We start from the raw sequence: 19014 nt of genomic DNA, 5'->3' as shown, positions 1-19014 counted from the left end.
TAGCAGTCAGCATGTTGTTCATGCATTCATTTATTCCCCTCTGGCCAGTGTGGTTCACTCTCTATCTGGATTGACTGTCCTAGACCAGCCTTAGGGGCTGCTCACCTAGCTGCCTCGCTTGGGCTACACAACAGACCTAGTAGGTTTTCCTGTGTGGATCACGGGTAACTGTGGGGAGCTCTGAGTGATGAGGCGGAAGCCATTTCACAAGGGGTAAAGAGGGCGAGAAGAAATGGAGTCCCCAGAATGTAGGTGGCTTTCTCTAAGAGCCTGGCTATAAAAGGAAGGAGAGATGGAGGCCAGGAACCTGAGAGGATGGTTTGGTGGGGTGAGTACTTTCTAAAGATGAAGGAGACCCAAGGAGGGAGTGAGTGGGATTAAAGAGTACGGACAGGTTGTGATCTGCAGTACTGGAAGGAGTTCCACATTGTTGGGATTCCAGAGCCATCGGAGTTGCCCTGAATCTATAAAGTTATTTTCCAACGACAGCTGTTTCTGTTTAATTGGCCTGACCTGCTTACATGTGTGACGCATTTACTGCTTCTCTTCACATAAGGCTCCTGCATCGTGGAGTCAGGTTTCGTCCCCACTTCTGTCCACTAGTCTTACTAACAGAGAGTCAGGCGTCTCCTGGCTGAGTGCGTCAGCGTAAATGCCCAGTCTGGCCTGGGCATCAAGGCCCTGCCCTCGTCCTCTGCCTCCCTCTCCTTCTCGCACCTTCCCTGATGGCCGACGCCTGCTGCTGAGGACAGGCAGGTGCCGTTGTTTGTGCCTGACCTTCTAAGGTGGAAGCGGTGGTGGCAGAGGTGGTAGCGGTGGCGGCGGCCCCTGAACTCTCTGTGCTCAGGTTACTCCCGGCCTCAATTTTCATTCGCTCATACTCTCTCATCCTAGCCAGTGCTTGGTCCAAGTGGATCACGGTGTTGCCTGCAGTGGGAACAGACACACGTTGAAACAGCAGCTGTTCCTATACCAGACTTTTTAACCGCCTGGGCTGACTGAAATACAAAAGGATGTCCCTCAAAAGAAACAAACAAAACTGAGCCAAAGGAGAGCAAGGAGCTATGGCCCCAGGATGACAGGCAGCTCACTCCCACCACCTCTCATTACTAAGCATAGGCCCTGGGGAAGGGAGGCTCTCAGGGAGATTCCCAACACCAAGGAAATCACGGGTCCAGTCTCATCCCTTCCTTTAAAAAAGATGAGAAAGAGAAATGGTATAGGTACCAGGTAGTGGTCCTGGACACTGCCCATGATTGTGGCAGTCCACACTGGAAAAGTGTGTCTGTACACGATCACCTGACCAATGACAGGCAGGGGCTGTCGGCACCTCTGTTTATACATCAGAAAGGGCCTAGGGTCACACAGACAGTCAAGACAGAGGACAGATGGGATTCAAACCGAGGTCTTCCCAAGTCCCAGTCTGGCCCCCAGTGTCTGTGCTGACTACTTCCGAATGAGGACTCTGGGCCTGCTCAGAACAAGCACAGGGCGATGCAGAGCAGGTGAAGAGTCAGACCCAGGGCTCTGGAAGGAGACAGGAGGGGAACTCAGGAGACTGGTTGGTGCCACATTCTGGCAAAGAGCCAACACCATGTGAGTGGGGACAAGGTCAAGCTGCTGCAGGGGGGACACCTAAGGTGAAGAAAGCTTGCAGCATTCTGTTTCTGACTCAATGGCTCTGGGCTTCCTCCTTGGTCACACACTCTCCCATCGGGCATCGCACCCAGGAGAGATGTCTAGATGTCTAGGCTTCCTGCCCACAACCCCCTCTTCCTCACCAAGATCCCACCCTCGCTTGTCCAGAGGCTCTTGTGACAGAGCAATTCCCATTTCTAGGCACATCTATTATTCTATTATCTAGGGGATCATCAACATCATCACCATCGATACAGCCCCTACCACAGGCGCTGCACTGTAACACGGTTACAAACATCATCTTACCAGATGCCCTCGACAACCCTGGGAATCCACTGGGTGCTACTGGGATTGGCATTTTACAAACAAAGAGACTGAGGCAAACAGGGCTAAGTGACTTGCCCAGGGTCACCCAGACAGCGAAGTGTCTGAGGTCCGCTCTGAACTCCAGTCTTCCTGGCGCTGGGCCTGGTGCTCTATCCGTAGTCCCAGCTGGCTACCTTGGTAAAGCAGGGCTGACAAAAGGAAGGGCCTCTCTGCTTCTTACCCAAGCCCTGGCGCCAACTCTGGCCTCGAGGCTCTAGGGGCCCAGGTCCCCTGGGGCACTCCCTCTCTTTCCCCATCCTGAGAGGCTTCTCCAGGCTGCTGATTCGGCTGCCACAGCCTTACCCAACACCTCTCAGGGACAGGGAGCATTCATTCTCTCTGCCTCCCACTCCCTTCTTAGCTGAACAAAACCCAAGTCCCCAACGAGGCCGCAGGTCCAGCAGGCTGAGCCCAGGACTGGCTCAGCAGCAGACCGGTCCCGGGACCCATCTCTGGGCCACAGGCTCTCCTAGTAATGGCACAGGACAGCAGAAGGACCGACCAAGGGCCTGGGAAGTAGAGGGTCTCAGGTTGATCCCATCTGTGCCTGTGACCGGGTGACGTCCTGAGGCCGATTGCAATCCAGGGAACACTGATGAGGGCACTCACCAAGATCATCCGTTGCAAAGGGCTCGAAATTTGAAGATGCAGACAAGGTACTGGCATTATCAACATCATTCGGCTCATTGATTTTACAGGTTTCTCCTTCAAAATTCTTCTCAAAAGTTTCCTAAGATACAAAACAAAGGAAAACACAATGTTCTGATTTCCGGAAGAACATGACATTAACGTCAAGTATGTAGCCCAGAACCTCAGCATTTGGGGACTCGGGGTTGAGAAAGTCTTTTAGCTTTAACCCTGTGATGACCCAGTAACCCAACGGTCTGCACCTCTGCACTGCCGCTTTCCAGTAAAACTTAAAAAAGCACCTGAACCTCTCCCACAGAAGCGCATTCACAGCAATGTATTAACTCTCCCACAGACTCAGGATGGAAGGACTATTTCCTGCAAAAAAGATTTCAGGGCCACAATAAGATATGTGGGGAGATCAGGAAGGTTTGCCTTGCCCCGTAAGTCACACGGCCTCAGGAAGGCCTCCAAAGAAAACACACTGTGGGAGTTCTAAGGGACCTGAAGTTAGAACGAATACTCAGATCAAGTCATCAAGTACCTACTGGGTGTCTGGCTAAGCACAGGGGGTACAAAGAGAAGCAAAAACAGGGTCCCTGCTCTCAGCAAGCTCCGGGTCTGATGGGGAAGGCAGGACAAACTAGAGAGGGAATGGGGGCTGGGCAGGTTTGCTATGGAAGGTAGGAATTCAGCTGGGGCTTGAAGGAAGTCAGGAGGTGAAAATGAGAAAGGGAAGGGGTAGGCCAGGGAAGAAAAGCAGGGTGGCTGCTGCGCCACTGGACCACAGGGTCTGCAGAGGCTGGAGAGGATGAGGACATGGAAGTAACACAGCAGAGGCTGGCTCAGGGTGCAGAGACTTGTGGTGACCAGCAGGCCAGGCTGGCGGCAGTGAGAGGAGAGGAGGGGGCAGCACGGAGGTTCTGGAGACAGACTGCAGACGGAAAACGGCTGAGAGGGAGTAGCTGAGGACAGCTGTAAGCTCGAGTGACTGGAAGGATGCGGATGCCCCCACAAAAACAGGCAAGTCAGGAAGCGGAGAGGGCAAGGCAAGGAGTCCAGGCATGAAAATGCCACATTTAAGATGTATGTCAGAAATCAGCTCAAGATGAAGGCAGCTAGAGATGAGAGAATGGTGGTCAGGAGAGAGGGAAGGGCCAGACAAATACATCGCAGACTCTTCAGGCCACTAAGTAAAGCCATGTAGAGGGAGGTGAGGCCTAGGACAGAGGCCTGTGGATGCCTGTGGTTGGCAGGAGTGGCCTGGAGGAGGATCTAGCCAAGGAGCGGTCAGAGAGCAGAGATCCAGGAAAGGGTGATTGAGTGTCCAAGGCTACAAAGGGAATGAACTCAAGGAAAGCAAGGATTGAGAAGAGGCTGCTGGACTCAACAACCATGAGATCCCTGGTGACTCTGGAGGGAGCGGGTCTGGTGGAAGCCAGTGAGGACATTAAGAGAGCGGGAGGAGGGGGAGCCGAGGCTCCCACTGGAGAAACTTTCTCAGGAGGTGTAGTCACAGAAGGAAGGAGCTATGAAGCACAGCCAGAAGGGATGGACAGGCTGAGGAGCCAGGACAGGTGTGGAGGCAGAAGGGAAGGTGCTGGGTAAGCGAGCAGGGAGATGAGGGATCAGAGCAGATAGCAGGGAACAGATCCCTTGTGAACCACCCTCTGAAGTGCCACAAGGAGCGTGAGACTCAGAGAAAGCCTGTCTGACCAAACGGCTTTGTGCAATGAGGCAGTTCAGGGCTGGCCTGGAGACAAACACAGGAGTTTGAATCTGTCACCCCTTCTGTGCTAGGGACCCTGTTCTCAGAACCACGGTTTTAAATGCATATGGTACACAGGGGAATACAACACTGAAATTTGGGTATCAAAATTATTTTTAAAAAACCACACGTATTCGTGGACCCCAGATTAAGCAACCTTGTCCCAGAGGCAACGGGAAACGCCTGGCATTGGCTGTGTCCTGGTTGAGTGGCATGGATCTGTGCTTAAGGAAAGTCCCTTTGGCAGAAGCAGTAAGGACATGGGAAGTGGCCTGAGGCAGGGAGGCCAGGAGGCTGTCACATTTATCTGGGTGGGAGTCGGTGAGGGCGGCTGGAGGTATAATGACTGGGTATCTGAGAGGAGGCACAGTGGGGAGTCCAGGACAATTGCTGGAAGGATGAAGGTGCCTTTGTCTATAATGGGAACGAACCTCTTGGGAATCTATGGAGAGAAGACAGGGGAGCAAAGGGCTTAGGACAGAGCCTCGGGAAGCACCTGCAGGTAGAGAGTGCAGTATGGATGAGCTGGCAAGAGACAGAGAAAAGGTGAGGTAGGTAGGAGAACTCGGGGAGAACGGTGTCCTGACAACTGAGAAAAGGGGCAATGTTCAGGAGGGGTGCAGGATGTGAGAGGGAGCTGGGGACAAGAAGGAGAAAAGATCAGAGTGGGCATTCAAGACATTATTCAGCTATGGGGGGAAATCTGAGAAATGTGAAAACAAAACATGTCAACTGTTAAAGAAGAAATCATGGGTGATTTCGGAGACAGCCGTTTAGGATGGACGGTGAGGCTGGAGGCCAGCCCACAAAGGGCCGAGCAGAGAAGTGAAGGTGACAAGAATAAGAAGCTTTGTCCAGGAGAAAGAGGCCGAGGAAGATGGGAGATCACAGCCAGAGGGGGCGGTGGGGTCTGGTGAAGGTTCTGTAAGAATGAGGGGGACTTGGGACTTCGCAAGAGATAGGGTGGGAGAGTGATCTGAGGCTGGGGTTTGGCAGCTGGTGACATCATGGCCACCTGCTATCACAGGTCTGAAGAGCACTCGCCATGTTCCCACAACTGGGAAGGAAGTCAGAGCAGGGTGGGGGGAAGAGGACCAGTGACATCATGGGGCCTGAACTGGACTGATGGGAAGCAGGGCCGCACAAAGTAGTCAGGGCCAGATGCAGGGGACGGCCTTGGCATCTTCCAGGTCCAACCAAGCTGTAGGCCCCATTCCTCCAGGGGAAGTTATCACATGCTTGGGGTCGACACCCGCCAAACTCACCTCACCTGGGTGAGCCCTGGGTCAGCCAAGATGGCTTACCAGGGCATGGTTGCTATGCATCTAGCTTCTTGGAGCTAGATGGCACAAGTACATAAGAGCGCTGTGCCTTGAATCAGGAAGACTGGAGTTGAAAACCGGCCTCACTTTCAAGCTGTGTGATCCTGGGCAAGTCACTTAACCCCATATGCCTCAGTTTCCACATCTATCCAATGAGCTAGAAAAGGAAATCTCTGCCCAGAAAGCTCTAAAAAGGGTCACCAAGAGTCTGACACGACTGAAAACAATTAAACTGTAACAAGAAAGGTTGGGCAAGTCGATCCTCAGCAACCCTCCTGACTGCTTGCCGAATCAGACTAAAATGCCAAGAAAGTATGGAAGGGTGGAGGCGCTGGATGCTGCAGTAAGGGTGAAAGGTGAGGCAGAGGGATAGATAAAATGACAGAGAGCTGATAAAACAGGATGCCTAGACTGATGCTGCTTCTCCTCCTCCTGGAACTTTCTCTGCCCCAGGACTCTCATGGCTTATGCTCAGTATGGTGGTCAGGCTGGTAGTGAGCACGTAACCCATGGTCAAAGACCTAGGACAGCTGCCTTTGAAGACAAGAGTGATGGAAAACAGTCCTACTGAGCATTGTTGTAGTGGATACAGCCAGGCTTGAAGTCAACAACACTGGAGTTTAAGATCTGCCTCTAACACCCGCATGACCCCCTGGGCATGTGGCTTGGCTTAGTGCCCCTGCTCTGGGCTGATCTCCCCAAGTCCCAGAATGTCCTGCCTGAAGTTACCGCAGCCATTGAATTCCCAGGCCTGGGTCAAAAAACAAAGGAACACTCAACACTGGTCCGAGTTCAATGAGTCAAGTACTTCTTATACGTAGGTCAGCACTGGAAATTCTTGGCAGTTCATTTGCTTCTTCTCCATTTCACAGGGGCCCAACCTGGAGGATATCTGCATGAAGAAGATGGATCTTTCTGCTGGAGAGCTCTGTGGACCTGCTGAAAGCACACCACCTTCTCCAGCACGCTCTCTTCTTTTTCTTGGTCTCTGCGCTCCACTGGTCTGTCAGGGCCTATCTCAGAGACACGTACAAATGCACTCCCTCAGTGGACAGGCCTACAGCTGCATCTGAGGCAGAACTCTAGGCAGTTTTTCCTTGGTGGATAGTTATGATTTTTAAGAAAGGTTATCACAGACGTCTCTATACTCTCTCTTGGTCACTTCATTGACTCCCATGGGTTCCATTATGGTCTCTAGGATGACCCACAGGTGTCTCTATCTAGCCTGAGCCTCTCCCCTGGGCAAACTTTTTGAGACCACACGGCCACTGGCCTTCAGTCACACCGGCTTCTTTGCTGCCCCTCGACAACGCCCCCATACTCTTTCTCCTCTCAGTGTTTTTGCACTAGCTGTCCCTGGACAGGGCGAGAACACATTCACTTTCTACCTCATAGGGTTCGGCTCTTCCATCTTCTGCAATCTATTCCCGTTCCTCCCTCAATGCTCGCACCTTCCCTCCTAAAGTATCCCACATTAAACTCCTAGTGATGGTGCTGACGTTTCCTCGCTGTCTCCTCGCCTCAAAATGGATACTCCTTGAAAGTACAGGATGCGCTGCCTCGCCTGGTGCCTGGCACATAGTAAGCACTTAACAAGGGCTTCTTCCTTAGCTGACTGGTCTCCAAAGAAGGCTCTGCCGTGTCTTCCGATTTAAGGAGCTCAGCACAGTAGCAGTCACAGCTGGGAACGTCTAGAGACCTCACCACTGATGGACAGTCCTCCTTCCATCTGGACTGCACACCAGCACATTTGGCCAGACCCTACTTGATGCTGATGGTCAAGGTCACTGAAGAGAGCTCTACTAGTGACTGTCTTTCCAACGGACCTTGTATTGATTTAACAAATGCACGTAAGATGCCTGTTGAAGGGGAATACTTACGGCTATTCTCCTTACTGCCTTTTGGCAAAGCCAAATTGGAGGGCTGCAGCTAGAGTCCTATGGACACCACCTCCATACCAGCCTATTGTCCCTTGCCAGCTGGTGTCCCTAGGGAAGTAGTAAAACTACTCCTGAGTCAAAGGGGTTCTTTGGGGGGTTGGGGGGATACAAATGATGACAGAGTAGGCCCTCGTATTCACTGCACCTTTCATAGAGCTATGGGACTACAAAGGAGGGTCAGCCATGGAGACCACTGCAGACCTCTGCCCACCCCCAGAAAAAAATTACCTCTACAAAACGTGGCTGTTTTGAGTCAGACTCTGTAAAGACTAGGAAGTAAGCATATGAAAAGGTCATTTTTGATATTCCTGGGAGTGCCTTTTTGGCATAACAGCGGGGGTTTCTGCTATACTTTTAGAACCTCCCTCCTCCCCGAGAAATCCCATAAAACAGGGGTCTTCACCCTGGGCTTCATGGTGGTGGACGGTGAACATGGACAGTAGAAACAGGACATCTTTACTGCCAGCAGCCTCTAACTGAGGCTCGGTATTTCCTTCAATTGTGAGTTTAAAACCAAACCCCTTACCCAGAGGAGAGCTCCACAGGTTTCACCAGACTACCCAAAGGGTCCAGGCTACAGGAAAGGTGAAGATCCCTGATGTAAAATGGTGGATCCCTCAAAGCTCCCATTCGTTAGTACTCAGTTGGTCTGGATAATCTTCCCACACTGCTCTAGAAATTAACCCCTTCACTTCCAAATACATCCCTCCCTCCACTCAGTCATTCCTTCTAACACCAGCTTAGCTAAACTAACCAACTCACAGACTGAGTCAGCTCCATGGAAAACCAGACAAGGTGTTTATTTCAGAGGAACAACATTCGGTACAATCTCCATTCCACCCAAGTCCCCCAGAGAAGCAGCACATCTTCTCACTTCCTCCTCTCTGCGGGCTGAGGGCACTGGCTGTATGTGGTCCTCCCGGCATCACAGTGCTGGAAGGGGCCATAGGAGCCTCATTCTACACAGAGGGCACCAGAGGTGCAAAGAGGACAAGTGAGATGCACAGGGTCACACAGATAGTAACAAGTATCTGAAGTAGGATTTGAACTAGAGTCTTCTCAACGTCCTGTTCCTGGTAATATCCCATGACCCACATTTATTCCCCAACCAAAGAGCATCTACTTTACGTCCAGCTGCTCTTCTATGGCCATTTTGGACTAAGATTTTAGGGTGCAGGTGCAGGGGTTCTGCTGTCACTGACGATGCAAACAAATCGTTTAGAGGGCCAGCATCCAGTGTGTCCCACTGCCCATGCGTGTGTTGCCAGGGCGGAGGGCTCTTCTCTCAGTGCGCACGCTCTGGCTCGTGCAGGTCTGCTTCCAAGTCTTCAGCGAGCCTGTTTTGACTTCCACCCCATTTTGCTGCTTGCTGAGACCTTACTGTGCTCATCGGCTGCCATCCTGCTCTCCAAAATGGCTTACAAGAGAGATTAGATGGAAATGAGTCTTTTCACGCTTCTCTGCTGGCCAAAGAGGTCAAGTGTTGGTCTGGGGCTCCTTCCTGTTGATGGCTTTACATCTATTACATATGAACAGGAAATGGCGATCACTGTGAAAGTTTTGGTCTTGTCATCGATGGACCGCATGGATAGATTCTGAGCTGTGTCTTCTCTGTTTCTCCCCTTTGTTGGAAGGCACCGAGTCTCAAACATCTGAGGTGCTTTCATTTGCAAGATCTGGCCAGTCTTCATAAATTCCTCGGTCTCTTCATTTTCTGCAACAGGTGTGATGTCTTAAGATGTTATTTTTACACAGCTTCTCCCCTTCGATCTTGCCAAGATAGTACCCTCTAACTTTCCTTCCTTTCACAACCAAACTCCCGGGGGGAAGAAGCTACTTACACTTGTTGTCCTCACTTTCTCATCTCCACTCACTCTTCAACTCTTGGCAGCAGGCTGGCCCAGTTGGGACAGCACTCTCCAAATGGTCCACTTTCTCTTTTTTGCCGAGCCTCGTGGTCTTCTCCATAGCCCTTTCCTGACCGTTCTGCCACAAGGGACGCTGCTGACCACCCTCTCCTCCGGGCCCTCCCGATGCCCGTCTTTCTCCTCATTCCCCAAGGCCTCAGCTGCATCCCATCCTTTCATGTGCACCCTTTTTTGCAGATGATTCCCAGGTCCCAGTCTCTCACAGGTCTGACAGCCCCTGGGTATCTCCAAGTGGCTCCTCCAAACCATCAGCACATCCTTCCACTCCCCCTCCTGTTTCCTCACTACTTCTATCCTTCTAGGCACCCACACTGCAATCTCAGTCACTCTCCACACACCTGCCATAACCAATTAATTGGCTTGTCTACTGGACTGTCTCAACCTCACCTCTCTTCCACCTTTGTCCAAAGCTCTGCTCATAGTCACTGCCTTGGTGCCTGCCCTTTGCGATTCTCACCCTCCAACTCCTCCTCACTGGTCTCCCTGAGACGTTCAATCGAACCAGCATTTATTACAAGGCTGAGTGTGGAGTCTTGTGTTAAGTGCTGGGGGAGATCCAGAATACATGGCTCCTGCTCCCACAGGGTATACAGTGCGGTAGGGAGAGATGACACCTCCTAGATGAAGTAAAATCTTGGAGAAGGGAACTCTTTCCAAAGCTTGTGCCCCCAGTAATGCTGCCATGATTGATGAAGCTCCTAGCTTCGAGCAATGCCTTGGGGCTTGGCTTTAAGAGAGACCAGACACAGACTTGTGTGCCTAGAATGATGCAACCAAGAAGCCTTTTCAGGGAATGTCATGGCCCAAGGAGGGAGGCACAGCTGGCCATGCTGGGACATCTAGAAATGCTAACTGGCAGCCAGAGAGCAATGGAGGCATTCATGACCTACAAAGGAATCTCTAGACTAAACCAAGAACCTGGGCCATGCTTGGAGTTGTAGGAGTCAGAGCCAGGAAGCCAGGAGTCTTAGTGCCATGATAAGAAGAAGCAAACACAGACACGCTTCTCTGACACTGTGAGTTACGTGGTCAGACTCTGCAGGCCTGGCCATGGGCTTCTTTGGCATCCTTGGATTCTTTTCCTGGGTTTTGTGGAGGAGGCTACTTAAGACACGTTCTAAGTATGGAGAGGTGCCCAGAGAAAGCAGACTTCTCTGGAGGCTAAGGTGAGTGGTCTCGATGATGAGCTTTGGTTGAATTTGTTAGGTGAAATAAAGGGGAGGTAGGGAAAGATAATCCCCAATGATTTCCCTTGGTGGAGAGGAGAATCAGGGTATGCTTCCTGGAGGAGATGGCATCTGAACTCCAAAGGATAGGGTAAGAATGTAACAGGGACAAAGAAAAGCAAGAATGAAAGTGTGGGACACAAGAGTATAAAAAGTGTTCTGCGGCAGACAGCTGCCCAAACTGGCTAGAATAAAAAGGCCCCAGAGAACAGAAGAGGACAAAGACAGAGAGCACAGCTGGGCACAGACCCTGAATGCCAAAGAAGGAATTTAGTTTTAACTCAGTGGACAAGGGAGCCCTGAAGGCTTCCTGAGCAGGGGTGGGACATCAACAAACCTACGTATAGCAAGCTAAGCCTGCCGGTGGGATGAGTCAGATTGCACAGGTGGGGAGGGGAGAGAAGGTAAGGGGAGCAGACAGAAATAGCTCAAGGTTTTATATATACTGTGTGAACGATGATGTTCGACCAAAGCTTGTAGCTGAAAATCCTGGAAATAAGGATTGTTAGGAAAAGGAAACCAGTCCCATTGGTCTCCTTGTTTTGTGCCACCTCCGCCTCTCCAGCAACCTCTTCCACCGGATCCCTTCTGTGTATACATACAGATGCACGGGTGGTCTCCTCATTAGAACAGAAATGACCCAAGGGCAGGGACTTTCACTTTTGCCTTTCTCTCCCTAGAGGCCAGTATGTTTGATCACCCTTGCTGATGGCTTGTTTCGATCCACCTAGAGCATAACCTCTGGAGAAAAGTCTGGGTGAGCTTGGGGGTTTTTCCCTATGCTTCTGGTTCACTTTGCCTGATCCCACACTGATGTGTACAGTATGGTGCTGGGTCTGGCTGGCAGTGAGAATCCATTGGCGAGCCTGCCAGTGACTGCCCTGCTCAGCCTGGTATCTGTCACACGAGGGGTGTGGACCAGGGCTCTTCACAACTGCCCCCAGCTCTGAAGAGCTGCTGGAGGGCTGGTCCTCACAGGGTCATTCTGGTTTGGGGATGCCATGTGCTCACGTCTGCACTGCTAACTCTACCGGGTCAATGGACATAACCTCCAGAAGGAATTTCAGTTCTTAACCGTTGACAAGTCCCTCTCTGACAAGTCAACAAGGGACTCCAAACTGAGGCACTTCCACAGTTAACAGAATACAACATACATCTGAGTGTGTTCACAAAAAGAAGTAAAATTGGTAGGTGCCAATTTGCTATTTGCAAAAACACACCTACATCTTATTAAACATTAACAGCTTACATCATCGGTAGTGGCAAGGCTTTCACTGGGAGTAAGTTCTGAGTTCGAGGCTATCCAAGTAGCAGAATTCACTGATTTGGCATTTTCACCTCCTTTTTCATTAGTCTCAGAAATATGCCTGTTGACTATGTCCTAGACAAAGAAATAAGGCAGTTAATTTCTTATATAATAGTTAAAAATCTACTATTTATAAACAATAATTTCAATAATAATAAACAATGTTTCAGTACATCATATTTAAAGGTACTAACCCTTTTAAAACGAAGACAATCAAAGCAATATAAGGTACGAAGTTACCTTCTCAGAAGAGCATTTACGCTAAGGGCCACGATGTTCAGCTACAGCGCACTAGCCAAAGTATACAGAGGCAGCAAAACAGCCACAAAGTACAGAGAAAAGAAAGAGAAGAACCCTGGTCCGCAGGTATGCCTCAGTGCAGACACAGAGAGAAATAAGGGCCCAGGCCAAGCGCAGTCCAAGGCCCTTCTTTACCTGCAGCGCATATAGTGCCCTCTGTCTCAAATAGTCTGTGTTAAGGAGCTGGAGTTCATGGAAAAGCTCGATGAGAAAATGAGGGCGGGATTCATTCTGAGAAATCAACGTCGCTACTTCAGAATAAATAGTATCTCTCAAAGCTTCAAACATAGAAAAATCACTTCCAGTTTCTGGAAGACAGAAAAGATCAGACAATCAAAACGGATGAACTGTTTGACGCTTCCTACCAGAGACTAGTGACAGCGTTAGCTTTCAGGCACTTCGTGTCCTTCAGAGCACAGCGAGTTACTGAGCGCGGGAGGTTTTCAGGACAAAGAGAACGCTGAAAGGACAAAGGAGTAGGGTGTAGACTGCCTCTTCTTCAATACGCTGCTTCAGACCTGCAACACAGCCTCACCAACTCACTCTCCCACACATTTCTGTGTACCTCTAACAGAATCCAATGGACACTTTACTCAGTACATCAATGAGATGAAACAGGCCACATGCCAATGGACTGGTTTTCTGCAGGTCTGCCCAGAGAGATCATCCCAACAGAAAGCATCTATTTTTGTGGTGGTGATGGAACTACCTACACACCAGCTCTCCCTGGAGAGGCAACAGGGTCATGCCTAGAGTCACAGAATGTTTGAGCTGGACCAGCTCCTTTTAAATTGGTGGGAACTAAGTGACTTGACCAAGGGCCCACAATGAGCTCCTCTGAAACACATACTTCGGAAAATTTAGTAAGCAAAAAGTCAAAGGTTCTATATTGTACATTCTCTGTTTCTCTACACACACACACACACACACACACACACACACACACACACACACACACACACGCGCGCCACAAAATAAATGGTTCATATCTTTTTATCCATTCATGACATCTTTAGTTTTTTATCTCATTAAATAATTACTTTTTATACTAATTGGGGCATGAGGCGGGTGAGTGTGTGTGTGTGCGCGTGCGCACGCATGCCTGTGTAGCTCAGCCCTCTCAGATTCAGAACTCTGGGAGTGCTTTGGGTGAGGGAGGCAGCCTGCTGCTTCCTGGAGCCCACCTTTTGAGGGCTGTAGATGCTCTTTCCTTCAAAGTGTCCCTACTATGTTCAGTTTCTGGCTTCCACAGGCTCTGCTTACTTGTTACTATCCACTCTCTTAAATGTTAACCCTCCTGCTTCTTCCTCATGGATTATTACTATAGAACTACGAAGTATTAGAAGACAGTAAGTCTCTAGTTTAAATACAAGAACGACGCTCCAGAAAGCTCTCTGAAAGTCTGCATCGTTTGGAACTAAGTGTAATCAGTTTTGTCGCTGACTTCCATGGAAGATATTACTAATACTCAGCAAACCCTAGGATTCTGGTACTTCCGAGGAATAGCAACGAAGCAAATACAAGGAATTAGGAATAACTCTAAATTCTCATTTCTGGAAAATGGTGCTTTAAATATTTCCTAAGCATAAGCTAAATAACTCAGAAAGCCAAACATCACCTACTCAAAAGTCCAGCTGAAGATCACACCCCTGCGTGAATGCACACACACCCACACACACTCCCACACATACACATGCATGCGTACAGACACACACCCACACTGTCCTATCAGGTAAAAGTTGACAAATGAATAGTAACTGAAATTAGAAAATTATCAGATTCCTCAAACTGTTGGGTTTCTTTGTTTAAAAAAAATTCAGTCAAATACTATCCCACAGATCCCCAAACAGAGAGTGAATTTATAGTACTGAGACCAAGATGAGAATTTCAGACAGATTTTTTTTCAGAAGTTGGTGCATTACCTGGTGCTTCATTACATGCATTTCTGTTAGACTGCTGAAGTATTCTCCTAGCATGTGCTGTAGGGAAAGGGGGAAGGGACAGATACAATGATGAATACAGAATGTGGATGAGCAGTAAACACAGGGTTTATCTATGAATCACTGGAATTAAAAAAACCCCAAACTCTCTTTAAAGTTTTTGTTTTTGCTTGTTTTTTTGGCAGGGCAATTGGGGTTAAGTGAATTGCCCAAGGTCACACAGCTAGTAAATGTGTCAAGTGTCTGAGGCCACATTTGAACTCAGGTCCTCCTGACTCCAGGGCCAGTACTCTACTGCGCCACCTAGCTGCCCCGAAGTTGTTTTTGAGACAAAAGGAGAACCTTTATAGAGTTTTGCTCATTTAAAATTCCGTCATCACATAAAGGCAACTGCCCCATCGTAAAAGCCCCAAAGATCCAGCGCAGAAAAGGGTGGCTGATCTGAAATGAGCACCACCAAGACTGACTGCCTTTGGTGTTCAGGGTGGGCACGAGGCACCCTCTGTTCACCTGAAACCCTCTGCTCTGGTTGGCCTCAAAGACACAAGACTTGCCCCAACTGCCTGTGGCCAGCCAACTGTAAGACTGGCCAGCCTCCCGATGCCCAGAATGGAAGGATACTTCAGGCTCAGGTCCATTCAAGGAGAACCATGGAGTCTGGGAGCTGGGAAGGCCTCCTGGAGGCCTCTAGTTCAAGCCCCAGATTCAGAGGAGATAGCTCCCGGTCTCTGCCTGAAGCCTTCTCAGGAGAAGGAAGCCAGCACTTCCCTTGGGGAGCTTACTCCCGCTCCAGACAGTTCTAACTTCCCTCTGAACTTTTTACAAACCACCCCCTTTAGTCTTGATTCTAGTCTATGGGGTCAAGCAGAACAATCTCCTCCCACTTATGGTGGAAAGCTCTTCAAACCCTTGAAGAGAACTTTTGTGTGCCCACAACTCCTCTCTTCTTTCTGCTAAGCAGCCCTCATTTAGCCACATTCCACAGGGCGTGATCGCAAGGCTTTTCACCAGCGTCCCTCTGTATGTGGCCCCCTCCATGTGGGGTCTGGCCAGGAGTGCCACCTCCCCCCCCAATCCTGGGCTCCACGCCTCACCCAAGGGCCACCAGCCTTCCTAATGGACACATCCCCCTGGGGAGGCCTAGGAAGCTGACGGCATAACCACACCCCCAGGTATTTTCCCAGATGAATGATGTTTGAGCCACCTCTTCCCCAGCTTGTACTTCATGTCAGTTCTCCACTTCTTACATAAAATGTGGGCCATAATCACAGCTTCATAGCCCTTGGTGGAGTGAGCAACAATCGATCACAATAAATAAATTTTAATTGAAGAACTTGCCCTTTTGTGGAGGTGGAAAGGTACACAGGTGCTACACACTGCACATGTTTTTAGACTTCTTCAATGAACCAATCTGTTGAGCTTTTTTTTTTTTTTAATGCTCTCTAATAACCACTACTTGTCATGTGGGAGGGCTCTTTGAGAGGGGGAAGGGAAGGGATAAGTGGAACACTATGGTGATATAAGAAACAAAACTGACTCAAAACAATTTAATGGAGGGATGGAGGCTGATGGTAAAAGGACTATATTGTGGACCACTTGGACCAAAACAAGAAATAGATAAGGAGTTTGGGAAACACCATTATCAGCCTGGCCTGGAAGGAGCTCTCCCAGTGACAGTGGACTCCTTTAACGGACATATGACCAGGCTCTTAACATGTTGCATGAAGTAGAAAAGCCCATCATTTCTTGACTACTGATAATTTCACCCTCCAAAGGTAGAGGAAGAAATGAGGACCACCCTCCCATTCTGGACTTGATTCTTACACAAGAAGAGGCTGGCTGCTGGGGTGGAAGTGGAGGCAATCTTGACTGCTCTATGCCAGCACCTGAAAGCTAGACACGGGCTCACACACAGACTTAACGTTTCCTAAATGTCAGGAAAGCAGAGCTGAGACAATTCAGGGAAAAGACAGGACGATCTTGTCTCTGCTCTGTGCTGGCTGTGTGACCCTGAACAAGTCACATGTACCACCCTGGGGAGGCCATAAGGTACAGAGAAGGGGCTAACCTGATCTGGCAAAGGGACTTTCCCCCCTGAGGAGGGCAAAGAGGAGAATCCAAGATGGTAGAGGCTGACAGACTGGGGAGCTCCTCTCCTCATCTGGAAAGGACAGGACAAAAGCAGCCCAAGACCAGGATGTGAAAGAAGAGCTGAGTGTTGCCCTCGAGGAATCCCAGTCACCAGGACCAGGGAAAACAAGGCTGCAGGTGAGAGAACAGATAGCAGGTAAGTGCTGAGCTGCCATCCTCAGGGATCACGGGTGTGATCCATGGCATTCCTCCACAAGGAGGAAGCAGCGCTGTGTACAATGGCCTCTCCTTTTGGAGAGAAGGGCCTGTGGCTTCTCTTCCTAACTCTGGTGCTCAGCACACAGCAGGCACTGAGGAAATGCTTGCTGAGGGGATGACTCGAACGCTTTCACCCAGAAGCGCAGGGCTGCGGAATCTCCCCACTCCTATTTGACACAATACTAAAATGCTAAGAAGTTAAAGGTACCAACACTGGCCAAGAAAAGAAAACTCCCTGGCTGTGGATAACCCGACGGCTTACTTAGAAAACCCCAGAGAATCAGCGAAGAAACTAACAAAAGAGATGAATAGCTTCAAGGAAGTAGTAGGATATAAAATCAAACCCCCCAAATGAGCAGTGTTTCTAGACAAACACTGTTTCTGAAATCACTACAAAACCCAGAAAACATTTTGGAGTTACTCTGCCACGACAAACTCAGGATTTAACTACAGAGCTAAAAGAGGCCCACTAGCCAGACATTCATTGTTCATCTGTGGGCCTTGCCAGTATAGTAACAATGATGACACACAAAGCTTTGCCTAAAACAAGTGCTTAATCAATGTTTCTGTCATTCCTTCCTTCCTACCCACACTAATCTACTGCTATACCATACCAAAGGTTATTTTATAGAACTAAACAAACATAAAAAGTCTTCTGGAGGAACAAAAACATCTAGAATCTCAAAAAGAAAAATGGAAGGGTTTTGAAAAAAGGGGCAGGAACGAAGGGATCCTAGCATGAGGGAGACCTACCATTACCAGATCTAAAACCAAATCATGTGATACAACCTGCATCAAAACAAGCTGATCTAAATTAAAAAAATAGAGTATATCAGGGGAACAAGTTAGAATATCAAGACCTAGAAGGACTAGGACACATTAGCCCAGTGTTCAATAAATCTAAGAAAACAAAACACTGTGAAGATTCTGAGTCTGGTAAACAATGAAAGGAAACCAGAAAGCAGTCTGGCAGAAAAAAGGTTTAGACCAACAGCTTACAACACTCCCATTCATCTATCCATCCACAAGTATCTCCTAAGCACCTACTGCATGTCAGGTACTCACAAAGACTTGTTTGGGGGCAGGGGGAAGTTTAAATCTAATAGAGATCAATGTAAAGTGTGACACCTGGGTTCAAAGCATCAATGTCAGAAATACAAGATGCTAAAGGCAATTCACAGGACAAAGACCGGGGGGGGGGGCTTCACCAGGAGCCAGCCCAGGGTGTGCTACAGCAGCTGACCAGCTAGTCTGATCTTAGGCACAGAGAGGGTCTTTGCCTGGGGATCTGAGCAGCTGTGGGTTATCGGGGAGCCACATCTCAAAGGGCATTAGCAGTCTGGAGGGTATCCAGGAGACAAGCAGCTGAAACAATGGGGAATGGTTAGCCTGGACAAAAGGAGCCTTGGGGAGGAGATAGGAGAATGGTCTTCAAATATCTGAAAGCCTGATCTGACCTGAAAGGATGACCTTTGTTTTGTTCTGTCCCAGGAGGCCTAACCAAGAGGCTGACTGAAGCCTGAGGTGCCCTGAAGGAGAAGGAGCTGCATGGGGTGAGCTCCCTATCCACAGGACTTGTGCTCAGGTGCAGCTGAGTTAGCTGGCCTCTGAGATCCCTCCCAACTGTGACTCTGAATTTCTTCATCTACTCCAGCGACAACTAATATAAAATAACTAGCGTTTCTGAGCGCTTTAGAGTTTGCAAAGCACTTCACAAACAGTATCTCACTTGCTCACTTAACAGCCCTGGAACGGATTTATTACTACGCTTCCCATTTCGCAGCTGGGGACACTGAGGCTGAGAAAGGTGAACTGACCTGCCCAGGGTCACAGAGCTAGTAAGTGTTAGCAGTCAAACTTGAACTCAGGTCTTCATGACTCTGAGCCCAGGATACTGTCCATTTCTGAGAATGAGCCCAGCACAGTCTACTGGGAAGCTTGGCTTGGAGCTTTGGGAACATTTTAAAGTACGTCACTTGACAGCTTCGTTAGTGCGAGTTCAGAAGAGGAAGCGGTGGCTACATGGTGTCGGCAGGATGATGTTAGCCATCGCTCGTGCCAGACCCTGCTGCATTTTCCTTTCTGACAGGTCACTAAATTGCTCAATTGGGGAAGTCTGCACTTAGATATGCACCACAGCAAAGCAGTCAAGAGAATCCTGCACTGCTCTTGAGGGAGAGACAGACAGCGAAGGCCAGACAGGCTGAAAGGGGACTGAATGGCAGGTCTCCAGTAAAGGCTGGGATAAACGAGCCAGGAGGCTGTGGTAAAGCTTCTCCCCAAGACTTGGGTCAAGGCAAAGGT

At 49.3% G+C, this 19014-nt stretch overlaps 1 protein-coding gene across 12 annotated transcripts in view; it reads right to left on the bottom strand.

The window, feature by feature from the left end:
• The window catches only part of PCM1 (pericentriolar material 1), an 84143-nt gene that overhangs the window by 12498 nt on the left and 52631 nt on the right, over nucleotides 1–19014 (bottom strand). For 8 of the 12 annotated variants that reach the window (XM_036764241.1, XM_036764242.1, XM_036764234.1 and 5 more), the window contains 4 exons: nucleotides 12557–12729; nucleotides 12065–12196; nucleotides 2614–2734; nucleotides 778–927 (listed from right to left, as the gene is read on the bottom strand). In XM_036764241.1, coding sequence (XP_036620136.1) covers nucleotides 778–927; nucleotides 2614–2734; nucleotides 12065–12196; nucleotides 12557–12729 — 576 coding nt within the window. Of the gene's footprint in view, nucleotides 1–777; nucleotides 928–2613; nucleotides 2735–12064; nucleotides 12197–12556; nucleotides 12730–14343; nucleotides 14401–19014 lie in introns of all 12 variants that reach the window. The other 4 variants (XM_036764231.1, XM_036764233.1, XM_036764236.1 and 1 more) reach the window with 1 other exon arrangement.

The sequence above is a fragment of the Trichosurus vulpecula genome, chromosome 6 (assembly GCF_011100635.1).
Source record: "Trichosurus vulpecula isolate mTriVul1 chromosome 6, mTriVul1.pri, whole genome shotgun sequence".
Lineage (NCBI taxonomy): Eukaryota > Metazoa > Chordata > Mammalia > Diprotodontia > Phalangeridae > Trichosurus > Trichosurus vulpecula.
The sequence above is the reverse complement of the archived record's forward strand: the minus strand, read 5'-3'. Positions and strand labels throughout refer to the sequence as shown.